General features: G+C 36.5%; 1 protein-coding gene across 1 annotated transcript; it reads right to left on the bottom strand.

Moving 5' to 3' along the window:
• Positions 1-3,897: 3,897 nt before the first annotated feature.
• On the bottom strand, positions 3,898-13,206 carry LOC149222535 (malate dehydrogenase, mitochondrial-like). Its single transcript, XM_089387624.1, has 5 exons — positions 12,922-13,206; positions 5,615-5,788; positions 4,609-4,777; positions 4,186-4,247; positions 3,898-4,029 (listed from the first exon to the last, which is right to left on the bottom strand). The coding sequence occupies exons 1-5, from the start codon at positions 13,189-13,191 to the stop codon at positions 3,898-3,900; spliced, it is 807 nt and encodes a 268-aa protein (XP_089243750.1). The 5' UTR covers positions 13,192-13,206.
• Positions 13,207-17,730: the final 4,524 nt, after the last annotated feature.

The following is a 17,730-nucleotide window of genomic DNA, read 5'->3' as shown; positions in this document are numbered from 1 at the left end:
TTCTTGATATTTATTCCTTCTCGATACTTATCCTCCAGGAATTTGATTTGGAATTTGTCACTCCCAAGAGTAAGAAAGCTTTAGCCCTTGATGAGTTCATTTCTGAATTTCCTATTGGTGTGCCAGATCCGTCGGTAAATGAAAACCTTCCAGATGAACACTTGTTCATTATAACCTCGAATGGTCCTTCATATAGTGATATATTTACCTATTTACAAACCCATAAATTTGCCCCCCATATTAATTGCGATGATCGACGATGTATTTGACATCAATCTCCTCGATATCTCCTCATCGGTGATGATTGTATCATCGTGGTGTTGACACTATTCTTTGTCATTGTCTCACCCATGCTGAAGATGAGAAAGTTCTCAAAGCCTGTCACAACAACGCTTATGGTGGTCATATCTATGGAATGGCTACTACCCAGAAAATCATGCATTTCAGATAACTTTGGCCTTATCTCTTTAGCGATTACATTTAGGAAGTCAAACATTGTCCTAATTGTCAATTATATTCCCCTAAGACCACTACAACAAAACCAGCGATTTGCGCCAGATTTAGTGCCAGATTTTAGTGCATTTTTTTTGTAATTGTGATGAGCAACCTAGCGCTAAATCTGGCTCTATTGTACAATTTTTAAAGCATCCTTTTTTGCACCTGATTTTGCATCCCTTTTCACGCTAGATTTCGCATCATTTTTTACACCAAACTATGCATCATTTTTTGCGTCAAATTTTGAACCAAGATTTGCATCTTATTTTATGACAGGTTTTGCTTCTAGTTTTGTGTCATTTTTTGCATCTATTTTTCATTCTCTTTTGCTTCCTATTTTGTGTCATTCTTTGCTTCCATTTTTGCACCATCATTTGCATCAAGTTTACACTGTATTTTGAATCCAATTTAACGTCTTTTTATGCATCCATTTTGTGTCAGTTTTTGCATCTAGTCTTACGCCAGGTTTTGTATCTAGTCTTACACTAGTTTTTGCTTCTATTTTTGCACCAACTTTGGTGCCTATCTTTGCACCATGTGTTGAATTTGATTTAGCACCAAATTTTGCATCCATTTTTGTGCCCATTTTTGCATATTTTTTTGGACCATTTTTTACATCCACATTTACGTTTGATTTGTCTCCATTTTTCCCATCTCATTTTGCACCATATTTTGCGTCATTTATTTCATCCAATTTTGCATCATTTTAACACCATCTCTTGCATCTAATGTTACATCATTTTGAGCATCGAAATTTGCATTTATATTTGCATCTTATGTTGAGTCATGTGTTGTGTCCACCTTTGCATCTTATTTTGTGTCTAATGGTACATTCAATTTAGAGCCATTTTTTACATCTACTTTTGTATTTGTTTTTGCACCATGTTTTGCATCCAATTTTAAGCTATTTTATGCCCCTTTTTGCACCATTTTTTTGTGTCTACTTGTGTCCAATGTTGCACCATTATTTACACCGACTTTTTCATCCAATTTTGCATTTTTTTGGTGTCTAGTTTTACATCGTTTTCACCATCCAAATTTGCATCTTTTTTTGCCTCATTTTGTGTCCACATTTGCATATAATTTTGTGTCTGAGTTCGAGCCTAAATTTGCATGTGATTAGGAATCATTTTTTACATCCAATATGGCATCCTTGGTTTCACCTTTTTTCAGCCCCATTTTGCATCTTGTTTTATGTCTTTTCTTACATCTTTTTTTTTTCCTTTTTTGCACCCAAGTTTGCATCCCAAATTTACACCATTATTTGCATCATCATTTGGCATATTAATTTGTAACGTTTTTTGTTTCTTTTTAACGCTCAACTTTGCATCTTATTTTACATCTAGTTGTTGTCTTTTTTTGCATCTAATTTGGTGCCCATTTATGTGTCCTTGTTTTTGCCCAATTTGATATCCTTTTGTATGCCATGTTTTGTTCCCTTCTTTGTGTCAACTATTGCACAATTTTTCACTTCTAATTTAAAACACTTTGTATGTCAATTGTTTGCATTTTGTATTAATTCCTAGTTTAACATCCAATTTTACTTTCAATTTTGAATCCATGGTTACATCCGCATTTGACTTCTTATATAGAGTATATTTTTCTTTACATATATGACCCCCTTTATAGATTCATAGTGAAATATATGATAGTTTCTAAATATCATTAAAACAGATATCACAATTCAAAATCATTTGTAAAGAAATTTAAGAGAAATTGACAACATCCATCCAAAAAAATAACAATGTGTCATTAACAATTTTCAAAACATGTATAAAATAGCAACATAATACTAATAAAATCAGTATTATTTTTAATCAAAACAACTAAAATTCAAATATGATTAACAAATCAAAATATTTCATGAATATCGTTACGATAAATTAACAACATACATAAATCAAACTCATCGTATGATTACAAAATCAAAATGTCTCATTGATATAGGGTAAATTCACAACACCCTTCTAAACATAACAATGTCATTCTACACAATAACTTCTTCATAAAAAACAATGCATGTGCATGCCTAGCTACCACCACCAAGATCATCCTCATGATCATCTTGACCATCCTCATTACTCTGATCCACATCATCACCAACACCGCAACTATCATCATCATCTCCTCCTTCACCACCATCATCCTCATCCTCATCCTCATCATCTCCTGATATATGTTGAACATAATTTGGATCATCGTCTTGGCAATCATTACCTATAGCATTCTGACAAAAAAAATCAATATTACATGTTAGTATTAATTACATAACACAACGCATGTTTTTGTTATACAATGTTAACCATAAAATGAGGTAAGATATAATATCTAATAGTACTAAAAAATAAAATGAAAATATGGTTTAAAAGTATATTGGAAATCCAACTAAGATTACATACCATAGAGTCCATCCAAGGAACAAATTCAACCCATCTCTTTTGCTGCAGCACCTCCTTTTCCAAATGATTTGGAGGTCTTCGGGGTAAAAATATATATCCCATGGTTTATATTTGGCCTTAAAAAACAGTAGAAAAACAAAAATTGAGAACACAGGAGCAAGATGAAAAAGGAATTGCATGTCTAAACATTTTGAAGTCTCAAAAAGCATTCATCAACATAGAGAAGACTACAACACTACTCTTCACTTCCAAGTTTTCAACTAATGGATTTAACTGACCAGCAATGTTTTTTGCATGAACCATGCTCAAATGCTCAAGATGAGGTAATGAATGGATGTTATGCGCCTATCTGTGAATTGCAACCACAGGCATACATGTAAGTGCAAATTTGTAAATCTCATACCCAGATTTACCCATCATCAAGCACACAACTTTTGCGGGATCCATTTGACATATCTTATGTTTAAGAAGGAATAACATCCTTGAAGAGACTCATGGCTTTTCTTAGGGAAGGATCTTTGCATGCAGAATCTAGATTAACTCTGAACATTTCAATCAAACTAAGGTAAATGAAAGGCAACAATCCATCGGTCAAACCTCACAGGTTAAAAGCACCCGCTGAGTTTCACACAAATGATAAAGCCTAAGGGAAAAGATTTGAGACATGCATGCTACATGATTTCATGTAGGATAAGTACCTAAGCTTAAGGCAAAAGATTTGAGACATGCAAATGTATGAAGTACAAGATTCAGATAAAGAGAAAGAAGCTCCTTCATGCCATATTCTCACTGACAGTGAATCTCATATTAGGTACTTATCAAGCATGAAATCATGTTGCATTCCAAGCATGAAATCATGAAGCACACACCATGATAAGATTATCTGACTCCAACTACTGCATCAAGATGAAAAATTCAGCACTCTAGACAGTCACATAAGAATAAAAAAACATTCAAAAGATATGAATGCATATTAGCCACTATAGAGGACCAAAACATAAACTTACGCCGTAGACAGTGTGGCTGAACCTTTCCCTGCTTTTGCTTCAACAACTTCAGTTCCTCCATCCTGTGTGCGCTTTGTCAAGGCTTTAATGTCCTCCTCAGATAATACAGAGTTTGGCTTTGGTGTTGCCTAAAAAAAATTATCAAAACAAAAAAGTGTATGTTCCCTTTTTAACTGTATTGAAGGGTAGGTAATTATGATCTCATTTTATCTTTGATAAATTAATCTTCTAATATCCAAGAGTAAAGAACAAACTCAAGATGAGGATCCAACAAAGTCATATACATGTGAAAAAAGTGGAAGAATTGTAACACCCGCATGTCCACCTACAACAGGAACATCAACTTCTGCAGACAGCATAGGATGACATCAACAACAAACATAAAACTGAGAATTGTATCTAATGTTAAAAAAAGCATGATGTTGGTAAGATTCTGCAGCATATCATGTATTGGGTCTAGCCCAGATGGTTGTGTGCAAAGACTGTTATCCTTCCCACCCGGGTTCAATTCCCTCAAGTGACATCTTGAGCTGACTATATTTATGATGGCCTTGAGCCCTATGATACCATCCTTGAAATGAGGAGAAGTGCCTGGCATGTTTGCCCAGGATGCATATTTCATGATTAAATTATAAAAAATAAAAATATTTTACAGAATACTAAATATTTGAGAGTAGCTAAGCATAACAAGCCAGAATTTTAAATACCTTCAACAGGAACTCCTGCTTTTGAAGCATAGAACGTCTTTGCACGGACAACATCAAGAGTAGTAACACCAAAGAGTTTCTTTTCATTATAGGTCCCTGCCTTCTTAAAAACCTCAGCAGCTATTGGTACAGTAGAATTTACAGGATTGCTGATCATATTTACAATTGCCTGCCATGGATATCAAGTCCTCAGCAATGCCATAAAAACCAATTCTAGATGATTTCTTGAATCCAAATATACCATTCCTAATAGAAGGAAAACATTATCCAGTACACTCTCCCCCCTCTCCATATCTCTATCTATATAATATGTAACAATATACTATACATACTATACACACACACCAGTACATGAACAAAACAAATAATTGTGAAACATACTTCTTTATCTATTAACTTGCCACACTAATGGTAGTACATACTGATTGTATGTAATATATAATGTTATAGAGGATACCTCGTGATCAAGTGGATTTGTGAACAGTTAAATAGAAGACCAAGGATATTTTTTATATTGATATTCATATGCCAATTTTCTCAAAAGTCCAAAAGCTAAGTTACTAACTACAAGAGGAGAAACAAGAATAACAGGGCTTTAACAGTGGCTGCAAACTTGCATTGGACTACATAGCTAATTACTCTTAAGTTCATTTCAATTAGTATTTCCTTCTTATGGGCAAAAGTTAGCTGCAATTTGTCTAAATAAAGAGTCAATAATGAGTCAATCACCTATTCGTTTGACTCAAAGAAGTCTTCAAGCTTCGTTAACCTCTCCAGTAAAATTGATTATATACAAGAACAGTATGTAAATCTAGATCAACAACTTGCTTAAAGATTCTTGCAAATATGTATTTGTATATATTGCCATCTCTATAGATCTCAAACATACAAAGCCTTCGACAAAGCAACTTACAATGAACGTCATGCTTATTCCTATGAAATAGTCAATAAGAAAATCGCATGAAAATAAAAACTTCAAAGAAGATCATAAATCATGACAACTTACCTCTGGGCAGTATTTTGCAATTGCAGAGCAAAGAGATTTAACAATCCCTGCATTGATGTTGAAGAGATCATCACGGGTCATGCCAGGTTTTCGAGGCACACCAGCAGGAATGATCACAACATCCGCATTCTCCAATGCCGTGCCAAGTTGTTCCTCTCCCATATATCCTGCAACCTGCACCCAGGTCACACTGCTGTGAATTACTGACAAGGTCGTGACACAAGCATGATAAAATCAATATGGCAGTACCAAATTAAATGATAAATATGTAGACCAAAAAATAAGAAAAGAAATTATTATCGCAAAGTTCCAAAAGAAGTAAAACTTGTTATCCTTGTTCCATGACCCAAGCAATGGTATGTCCTCCTCATAGTGAACAAGAATAGGATTATTTGTATTCTATAGTAAAATCCACCTTTTGGCTTTTACCGAGGAGATAGAGCACCAAAAGCAATGATTATGCTCGTAGGAGATTGAAGACCTATACCAACCCACGTTTCAATCAGGGTATAATCTTGTCCAATCCAGGTATACAACATTTCAATCAGGGTATAGTCTTATCCAATCCAGGTATAAAAGTGATGTTGTGATAAATAATTAGCATCTCACAAGCCACTTTAGGGAGTTTATTCAACCTTAGTTTAATTTACGCTGCGAAGACTATTTTGATTTAATCTACTCATGGATAAAGAGGCAAATCTAAACGACCCCAAAAAGGTTGGATATAGAGGCAAATCCAATATGCAGAGGGTCATCAATTCAATCCTCACAAAATAACAAATTGACAATGCAATGAGACTATTCTAACTTCTAAGTAGTCATTAGGCCAAGTATGACTTAGATCCATCAGATCAAAAAGTCCTATTAAGGAGAGGCATATGATCTAGCCGTGGATTCTGCTAAAAATATAGATGCACTTTTCATCAAAAAAATATGAACTACCTCGTCCATTGGGCTGTGGTTTAGTGGCAAGTTGTAGGGTGCTTGTCATGAGGATGACCCAGGTTCAAAACCCAGGAGGCATATTCCCATGATAATGCGGCTGCCCATGTCATTCCAAAATATGAAGTCGGGTTAACGTGATAAACACCAGTTCAATGATAATGCAGAGGTGCTGTTAATGATGACCCCTGTGCTATTGAGGTTTGCACAGATGAGCCCATCTGCAAGTCATGCGTGACTTTGATGAATAGATGCAATTAAGGTGTTTCACCCACGCCAGTCAAAAGGCCTTGACCAAACAAAAACAATAATAGTGAGCCCAACCTCAATTTCAACCTTCTCCTATCAATAGCAAATACTACTACTGCTAATAATAATAATAAGCACAGCCCAAATTTCAATCTAGCCATAAATGTCAGGCAGATTGTAGTCAAGTAGTTAAATCATAGCACTTTCAGTGCCCTCTTAGAAGTATGTTGCGGCATTATCTCACCATCGGAGTTAACTACCATATTGAGATTCAACAGACAAGATCTGGTGCAAATCCTGCATGAAATTGGTGGAATAGAGATTCTATGTTTGTAGCATCTACAATGAGGGCAAAAACCACTATGTTAACAGAAAGACATTTGCCAACAAGAAAACAATCGAAAATAATAATAATGTAGCCCTCAATATCTGCCTCTTTTGAAATGGCCCAAAGAATGTCAGGTATAGTCAAATCCAATATTCACGGTGTACAATACAATCGTTTTAGAATGACAATGCGATGGCCGTTGCTTCAATGGATTGTTGGGCCAAATGTCACCTAGATCCATAAAATTAAAAACCCTAATCGAGTAGGTGCACATGATGCAGCCATGGATTTCCACGAAATAAATATCTAGGTGCTTTTTTCATCAATCAAAATATGCACAAACACATTTACAAACTGACCATGAAAGTGAATTGAGTTGACCATTAACGTGAATTGGGTTGTGTTTAAGAAATTAAATCATTGCGCTTTCAGGGCTCAAACCCACGTTCAAAAGCCCCGGAAGGCATATTTCCTGCAAAAATGTGGCCAAAAGAATAAATTCCACATTCGAAGAATCCCAGAGACCTTGACAGGTTATAGCAGTGGAGTCTAAGCCTGGTATAAGGCCTGGTTCCTTTAAAAAAATAGGCGCTTACCAAAATAAATAAATTATCTGACCATGGACAATATCAGAAACGTAAAATCAAAGAACTAATAACAGGTAAAACACTAACGAAAAGTAGATCCTACCAAGTGGGTCGTCGTACGATCGATCCCAATGGAGATCCCTTGAAACTAAAATCAAAACATCTCTATCGTTCGCAGAGAGAACAGATCCACCATACAGAGAACGAAAAAAACGCGGTAGGAAAAATATATATCCCATGGTTTATATTTGGCCTTAAAAAACAGTAGAAAAAAAAAAATTTGAGAACACAGGAGCAAGATGAAAAAGGAATTGCATGTCTAAACATTTTGAAGTCTCAAAAAGCATTCATCAACATAGAGAAGACTACAACACTACTCTTCACTTCCAAGTTTTCAACTAATGGATTTAACTGACCAGCAATGTTTTTTGCATGAACCATGCTCAAATGCTCAAGATGAGGTAATGAATGGATGCTATGCGCCTATCTGTGAATTGCAACCACAGGCATACATGTAAGTGCAAATTTGTAAATCTCATACCCAGATTTACCCATCATCAAGCACACAACTTTTGCGGGATCCATTTGACATATCTTATGTTTAAGAAGGAATAACATCCTTGAAGAGACTCATGGCTTTTCTTAGGGAAGGATCTTTGCATGCAGAATCTAGATTAACTCTGAACATTTCAATCAAACTAAGGTAAATGAAACGCAACAATCCATCGGTCAAACCTCACAGGTTAAAAGCACCCGCTGAGTTTCACACAAATGAGAAAGCCTAAGGGAAAAGATTTGAGACATGCATGCTACATGATTTCATGTAGGATAAGTACCTAAGCTTAAGGCAAAATATTTGAGACATGAAATGTATGAAGTACAAGATTCAGATAAAGAGAAAGAAGCTCCTTCATGCCATATTCTCACTGACAGTGAATCTCAGATTAGGTACTTATCAAGCATGAAATCATGTTGCATGCCAAGCATGAAATCATGAAGCACACACCATGATAAGATTATCTGACTCCAACTACTGCATCAAGATGAAAAATTCAGCACTCTAGACAGTCACATAAGAATAAAAAAACATTCAAAAGATATGAATGCATATTAGCCACTATAGAGGACCAAAACATAAACTTACACCATAGACAGTGTGGCTGAACCTTTCCCTGCTTTTGCTTCAACAACTTCAGTTCCTCCATCCTGTGTGCGCTTTGTCAAGGCTTTAATGTCCTCCTTAGACAATACAGAGTTTGGCTTTGGTGTTGCCTAAAAAAAATTATCAAAACAAAAAAGTGTTAGTTCCCTTTTTAACTGTATTGAAGGGTAGGTAATTATGATCTCATTTTATCTTTGATAAATTAATCTTCTAATATCCAAGAGTAAAGAACAAACTCAAGATGAGGATCCAACAAAGTCATATACATGTGAAAAAAGTGGAAGAATTGTAACACCCGCATGTCCACCTACAACAGGAACATCAACTTCTGCAGACAGCATAGGATGACATCAACAACAAACATAAAACTGAGAATTGTATCTAATGTTAAAAAAAGCATGATGTTGGTAAGATCCTGCAGCATATCATGTATTGGGTCTAGCCCAGATGGTTGTGTGCAAAGACTGTTATCCTTCCCACCCGGGTTCAATTCCCTCAAGTGACATCTTGAGCTGACTATATTTCTGATGGCCTTGAGCCCTATGATACCATCCTTGAAATGAGGAGAAGTGCCTGGCATGTTTGCCCAGGATGCATATTTCATGATTAAATTATAAAAAGTAAAAATATTTTACAGAATACTAAATATTTGAGAGTAGCTAAGCATAACAAGCCAGAATTTTAAATACCTTCAACAGGAACTCCTGCTTTTGAAGCATAGAACGTCTTTGCGCGGACAACATCAAGAGTAGTAACACCAAAGAGTTTCTTTTCATTATAGGTCCCTGCCTTCTTAAAAACCTCAGCAGCTATTGGTACAGTAGAATTTACAAGATTGTTGATCATATTTACAATTGCCTGCCATGGATATCAAGTCCTCAGCAATGCCATAAAAACCAATTCTAGATGATCTCTTGAATCCAAATATACCATTCCTGATAGAAGGAAAACATTATCCAGTACACTCTCCCCCCTCTCCATATCTCTATCTATATAATATGTAACAATATACTATACATACTGTACACACACACCAGTACATGAACAAAACAAATAATTGTGAAACATACTTCTTTATCTATTAACTTGCCACACTAATGGTAGTACATACTGATTGTATGTAATATATAATGTTATAGAGGATACCTCGTGATCAAGTGGATTTGTGCACAGTTAAATAGAAGACCAAGGATATTTTTTATATTGATATTCATATGCCAATTTTCTCAAAAGTCCAAAAGCTAAGTTACTAACTACAAGAGGAGAAACAAGAATAACAGGGCTTTAACAGTGGTTGCAAACTTGCATTGGACTACACAACTAATTACTCTTAAGTTCATTTCAATTAGTATTTCCTTCTTATTGGCAAAAGTTAGCTGCAATTTGTCTAAATAAAGAGTCAATAATGAGTCAATCACCTATTCGTTTGACTCAAAGAAGTCTTCAAGCTTCGTTAACCTCTCCAGTAGAATTGATTATATACAAGAACAGTATGTAAATATAGATCAACAACTTGCTTAAAGATTCTTGCAAATATGTATTTGTATATATTGCCATCTCTATAGATCTCAAACATACAAAGCCTTCGACAAAGCAACTTACAATGAACGTCATGCTTATTCCTATGAAATAGTCAATAAGAAAATCGCATGAAAACAAAAACTTCAAAGAAGATCATAAATCATGACAACTTACCTCTGGGCAGTATTTTGCAATTGCAGAGCAAAGAGATTTAACAATCCCTGCATTGATGTTGAAGAGATCATCACGGGTCATGCCAGGTTTTCGAGGCACACCAGCAGGAATGATCACAACATCTGCATTCTCCAATGCCATGCCAAGTTGTTCCTATCCCATATATCCTGCAACCTGCACCCAGGTCACACTGCTGTGAATTACTGACAAGGTCGTGACACAAGCATGATAAAATCAATATGGCAGTACCAAATTAAATGATAAATATGTAGACCAAAAAATAAGAAAAGAAATTATTATCGCAAAGTTCCAAAAGAAGTAAAACTTGTTATCCTTGTTCCATGACCCAAGCAATGGTATGTCCTCCTCATAGTGAACAATAATAGGATTATTTGTATTCTATAGTAAAATCCACCTTTTGGCTTTTACCGAGGAGATAGAGCACCAAAAGCAATGATTATGCTCGTAGGAGATTGAAGACCTATACCAACCCACGTTTCAATCAGGGTATAATCTTGTCCAATCCAGGTATACGACATTTCAATCAGGGTATAGTCTTATCCAATCCAGGTATAAAAGTGATGCTGTGATAAATAATTAGCATCTCACAAGCCACTTTAGGGAGTTTATTCAACCTTAGTTTAATTTACGCTGCGAAGACTATTTTGATTTAATCTACTCATGGATAAAGAGGCAAATCTAAACGACCCCAAAAAGGTTGGATATAGAGGCAAATCCAATATGCAGAGGGTCATCAATTCAATCCTCACAAAATAACAAATTGACAATGCAATGAGACTATTCTAACTTCTAAGTAGTCATTAGGCCAAGTATGACTTAGATCCATCAGATCAAAAAGTCCTATTAAGCAGAGGCATATGATCCAACCGTGGATTTTGCTAAAAATATAGATGCACTTTTCATCAAAAAAATATGAACTACCTCGTCCATTGGGCTGTGGTTTAGTGGCAAGTTGTAGGGTGCTTGTCATGAGGATGACCCAGGTTCAAAACCCAGGAGGCATATTCCCATGATAATGCGGCTGCCCATGTCATTCCAAAATATGAAGTCGGGTTAACGTGATAAACACCAGTTCAATTATAATGCAGAGGTGTTGTTAATGATGACCCCTGTGCTATTGAGGTTTGCACAGATGAGCCCATCTGCAAGTCATGCGTGACTTTGATGAATAGATGCAATTAAGGTGTTTCACCCACGCCAGTCAAAAGGCCTTGACCAAACAAAAACAATAATAGTGAGCCCAACCTCAATTTCAACCTTCTCCTATCAATAGCAAATACTACTACTGCTAATAATAATAATAAGCACAGCCCAAATTTCAATCTAGCCATAAATGTCAGGCAGATTGTAGTCAAGTAGTTAAATCATAGCACTTTTAGTGCCCTCTTAGAAGTATGTTGCGGCATTATCTCACCATCGGAGTTAACTACCATATTGAGATTCAACAGACAAGATCAGGAGCAAATCCTGCATGAAATTGGTGGAATAGAGATTCTATGTTTGTAGCATCTACAATGAGGGCAAAACCCACTATGTTAACAGAAAGACATTTGCCAACAAGAAAACAATCAAAAATAATAATAATGTAGCCCTCAATATCTTCCTCTTTTGAAATGGCCCAAAGAATGTCAGGTATAGTCAAATCCAATATTCACGGTGTACATTACAATCGTTTTAGAATGACAATGCGATGGGCGTTGCTTCAATGGATTGTTGAGCCAAATGTCACCTAGATCCATAAAATTAAAAACCCTAATCGAGTAGGTGCACATGATGCAGCCATGGATTTCCACGAAATAAATATCTAGGTGCTTTTTTTCATCAATCAAAATATGCACAAACACATTTACAAACTGACCATGAAAGTGAATTGAGTTGACCATTAACGTGAATTGGGTTGTGTTTAAGAAATTAAATCACTGCGCTTTCAGGGCTCAAACCCACGTTCAAAAGCCCCGGAAGGCATATTTCCTGCAAAAATGTGGCCAAAAGAATAAATTCCACATTCGAAGAATCCCAGAGACCTTGACAGGTTATAGCAGTGGAGTCTAAGCCTGGTATAAGGCCTGGTTCCTTTTTAAAAATAGGCGCTTACCAAAATAAATAAATTATCTGACCATGGACAATATCAGAAACGTAAAATCAAAGAACTAATAACAGGTAAAACACTAACGAAAAGTAGATCCTACCAAGTGGGTCGTCGTACGATCGATCCCAATGGAGATCCCTTGAAACTAAAATCAAAACATCTCTATCGTTTGCAGAGAGAACAGATCCAGCATACAGAGAACGAAAAAAATGCGGTAGGAAAAGAGGAACCCACCTCAGCACGGCTGTTGATGTGGCCGACATCTGCAGCCACACCTGGAGTGCCAGCGATATCATAGAGCGCCAACTTTGACACCAGAGGATTGAGTTTCATCAGAAGAGCCAATGGCTGCCCGATACCCCCAGCAGCTCCCAACACAACAACCTTGCGTGGCGGACTTCCACCACTTGAATAAAACCTTCTCGGCATAACATTAGTTTTGAAAGAAGAAGATGATGCATTCTTCAGTGAAGATCCCACCAATCGTCGCATTGCAGAACTCATTTTTACCGCTGGTAACACTGAAAGAATGCAAGCTGAAGGCAGATGAAGAAGAAGGGGGAGATTCCAGAGCTTAAAGGCCGAATCAATGGAGATGTGTGGATACGACTTTGTTAAAAGGGATTTTAAAGCCTCACGGTATTATGCAGGGCTTTGGTTTAATCTATTTTATTGTGAAATGCTTAGTTATTGACAATCAGACAGCTCGTGATAGAAATCCCTCTTTTGGGGGGACGAGGTTCGGGAATGGAACATCATGTGATCGAAATTTTCAGTTGGTCAAATGTTAATTAAGTTATTATAAAATAGAGATATTTTTTATTTTATTTTTTTAAATAAATTTAATAATATTAGGAGATTTTTATCAAACTCTGGTTAGGGGTCAGACTAGTTTACAATGTATTTAAACATTGCAAATCTCGGTGTGTTTAAAAGGAAAGTGTTTTTTTTTTTTCAGGGGTGTTAGTTATTTATGGAATATGTCATATTGTGGATATTTTGATTGATATTGGACCATTTTAGTTGTTTGTTATGTATGTCGAATAGTCCAATCCCAAGGAATCCTCGAAAGTGGTGAATCTTTGCAGAGAATCTTTAAAAGTGGTGAATATGATGTTAGGGTGTTTTTTAAAAGGGAGTGATAATTGAGATAGCTATATATTTTAAAAGAATATGTTTTTAGGGGTTATAAGAGTGCGAAGGACCATTTTCCATTCTACGGAAAGGGAAAGGTTTATATTTAGGGATTAGGATAGTTTTTAATTTTTATTTCAAGGTAATAAGATCATTGAGGAAAGATATTATAAAAATATAATTGTTGATGGAGATTTATAATGATAATTAAATCTTTTTATAAAGGTATAAGGTAGGGTTAAAGAATGTTGTTATAAATAGTTTACAGGATAAATAAAGAGATAGAATTGTTTGAAAGAATGGAGTTATTTCATGCGCTTAGCGCAGTAAATAACAAGGTAGTTGGGTTAATGTAGCAAGTAAGTTAGATAAACGAGTATTTTAAAATAAAATCCGGTAAGTAAGGGTATTAATCCCATAAGAGTTCAGCCTTGAGCTAATAATGACATATTTTTGTAAGATTAGAGGATTTAGATTATATTATTGCGAGAAAAAACGTGATTATAACATAGATGGATTGGTTTGGTCTATCGTTAGGGAGGTCAAAGCAATAGCACATAAACAAAATTTTCATATTGCTCGCATTCTTTCTGACCTGAGAGTCTGGGAATTTAAACCAAAAACAAGGATATACATAGACAAAATTACATAAACTAAGAGACCAAAATACATTCTGAAACAAGTAGAAGAATAGAGACGGTATAGAGAGAGTTATCATTTTTCCTAGAGTTGCACTTGAGTTGTCATTCTACAGGGTGTTAAGTATGAGCTCGAGGGTGAGAGTCATCTCCTGTGGTTGATGGAGGCTGGGTAGTAGATAGAATTTGGTTGAGGTTGTCATCCATGTCATTCAGCATGTTCTCCATGTTGTTCATTCTGTCCAGGAGTTCTAACATCAAATAAGGAGCTCTTGTTAGGTGTCAACCCTGTCAGTAAGTACCCAGCCCATGAGTGTCTCAGTATGCCATTACAGGTTAATATTCTTAAGCAGAGGCCCTCGCCTTGGTGGAGTTTCTGTTATCATGAATATAATCTTGTGTTTCTCGCTCCACGTGATGATTTGGCATGTATCTTCTAGCCTAGCGAACTTGCCCTTTGATGTAAGCGATAGCTCACTACATGACCTCAAGAACGAGACGTTGATAATGGTCCACGATGGCTCCGGTGGAATCCTGAGCATGGGAGGCATGCAGGGAGGGAGGAGTAGGAGAGGGGAGTTGACTCGATCTGCCCCTATGTTCTGCCTCTGTGGAGATGGTGGTGCAACATCGAACCATGACTGGGTGAGAGGTAGGGGCGGCAAAAAGTCGATTGAAAGGAGGAACAAGTCGATGGTGGGTAAAAATAAACTAGATAGAGGTTAACCTTTCTAACTGAAAGTGGGGGGGGGGGGGGTTAAAATTGTGAGGAGGCTCAGGATAGGAAACCTGCAACAAAAATAAAGCCAAGCATGGGGACAGAGAGACAAGATCTGAAATTCCAAATCGGAGCAAGAAGAGAGGTTGTGGAAAAGAACCAATCTTGAAGTGAGTTGCAAGGGGAGTAAAGGAGAAGACCAAACTTGATTGATAGAGATCCTTGTAAAGGAGAGGCATGGATGATAACCGAAAGTGGAGATCCTAAGGGGTTGATTGCAAGTGCAAACGTCGGGGATTACATGGCGCTTGCAAGCTAGAGTCATTGATAGAGTGTTGCAGGACCCCATGACCATATGCCCTATTTTAAAGGCTTCGAGAATTGGCTGTATTTTTCTCTTAATGATCCAACATGATATGCTTTGCTTCTTTAAATGACAGTGGTGTACTCACCTACACAAAACCATGAATGTGTGCTCGATTCGAAGAGTGTGAGATCTACGAAATGATAGTAGCCCACCTCCTTTCGTACAAATGCCTCTAATACCATAAATATCATCCTCTACTGAGAATTGTGATGGTGGTGGCAGATATGCCATGCAGGTCGCTAGGTGTAGGCATCTTGCCTCCCTCTCATATGATTACTACAGATCATGGTCAATCAGGAAAATTAATGTTGTGCACCAACCTTAGGGAACTTTGTCTTGTTCAACAATGTCCTGAAATTCATGCTTCCATTGAGCAACAAAAATTTGTTCCCATAGAGATTCCATGACCTCTAAAGTGAAGTTGAGCCCTTCATTGGCAAGCATGTTTACCAACTTGTTGCCCTTTCTTAGTATGTGTTGGAAAGCGAGTGCATTGAAGTTTAGGAGTTTCTTTGTGATATTCTCTAGACTAGCCAAAAGTATCCAACTCCTTTAGCTCGAGTAGCCCCGCCTACCACCATCTATTTGATCTCTGCAAAGAAATGTAGTAAGATCATTTCACAGACTAGGAAATTTTTTTTCCTTATGATTCACCCTCAGGACAAGAAGAAGATTGTGGCCACATATTCCAAACATGGCTCCTCTGCACAGTAGTAGCAGATGGACAAGGTCATGGAGGAGTACAAGGACATTTTCACCTCACCTGCGGGGGTACCTCTCCATTGTCAGGTCAAGCACTCCATCGATCTGACCCCAAGCGCGTCATTCCCAATGGATCAATATATCGACGTTGTGTTCTGGAGAAGAATGAGATCAAGAGGAAAATTCAGGAGTTGTTGCAGAAAGGGCACATTAGGAAAAGCTCATCACCCTGTGGGAGTCTGATTGTATTGGTACATAAGAAGGATGGGACCTGGAGACTCTATATTGACTATCGGGTGCCAAACAAAATCATTGTCTATAATAGGTACCCAATCCCATGGATTGATGACCTTCTGGACCAGCTCAAGGGGGCCAAATATTCCAGCAATATTAACTTGAAGTTTGGTTAATTCTGATGTGTGGAAGACTGCCTTCAAATCCAAGGAGGGACTTTTCGAATGGTTGGTCATGCCTTTCAAGTTGACGAATGTTACTGCAACCTTCATGAAGTTGATGGATGACATCTTGTGACCCTTCACCAATGCATTTGTGGTGGTGTATTTAGATGACATCTTAATCTTCAACCAAAGTTGGGAATGAACAAGAGGTTAGTCATGATGATAATACATGGAATGAATACTTTGATACAATTGTTATACTTTGTGGGTGTTATAAATAAGTTCAGTTATAAATTAATGGACGATATAAGTACATCATATAGTCTAATCTCTAACCTTGGAAAAAATAATGCATGTATCAATTATTTTAGGTTGGCAATGGAATCAGAACAAATGAGGAGTTTAATCATTTTGATAGACCAATACAAATACCTGCATATGGACGTGGCCTACACCGTACAATTAAATCACGCGAAAAGAAATGGGTGGAAGAGGATATGACAATGGAGTTTGTAAATGAAATAGAAAATCAACACAATGAACAAGAGGTTGGTCATGATGATACTACATGCATAGATGAATAATTTGAGAAAATTGTTGTTTTTGGATGTTCCTAAGGTATAAAATCTAAGAATATGAAATTAATGTGGCTTGTTTTTAAAATAATGTGTTCAAAAATAATATTTTTAATTTATTGTATACATGTATAATGTTGTTTTGTTGAGTAATTTATTGTGTATATCTTTGAAATGGATCCATGTTATATACAGTAATTGCTATCTAACATTAAATAATGGTTGCATTTAATTATAGGTAAACGATGTTGATGATGCACCTATTAATGATCAAGATCCAACTAGACCATTAAGAATTCAATGAGAGGATCCAATTCATCCTTTAAACCATACTAGGAGAAGAAGAGAAGCATTGAAGAGAGCACTACCACGTGAAAAATTTGAGGAATTGATGAAATTAGCATACATTGATGACATGCCATCCACTACTCAGAGTAGAGATGTCGATGGAAATGTAATGCATGAAGAATGATAGTAATACGTATCCAGAAGATGGTATTGAAACTAGTAA

The sequence above is a fragment of the Pinus tabuliformis genome, chromosome Q (assembly GCF_031772625.1).
Source record: "Pinus tabuliformis cultivar Carrire ecotype Pingquan chromosome Q, CPIR1, whole genome shotgun sequence".
NCBI classification, from domain to species: Eukaryota; Viridiplantae; Streptophyta; class Pinopsida; order Pinales; family Pinaceae; genus Pinus; species Pinus tabuliformis.
The sequence above is the reverse complement of the archived record's forward strand: the minus strand, read 5'-3'. Positions and strand labels throughout refer to the sequence as shown.

What these genes read in the sequence shown, in the direction of transcription:
- LOC149222535 (XM_089387624.1), bottom strand. Translation starts at nt 13,191, where the DNA reads ATGAGTTCTGCAATGCGACGATTGGTGGGATCTTCACTGAAGAATGCA. An exon ending in TTGCAAAATACTGCCCAGAG is followed by an intron (nt 4,778 to 5,614) that starts GTAAGTTGTCAT and finishes TATCCATGGCAG; the next exon opens with GCAATTGTAAATATGATCAG. An exon ending in TTCTTCCACTTTTTTCACAT is followed by an intron (nt 4,030 to 4,185) that starts GTATATGACTTT and finishes AATTTTTTTTAG; the next exon opens with GCAACACCAAAGCCAAACTC.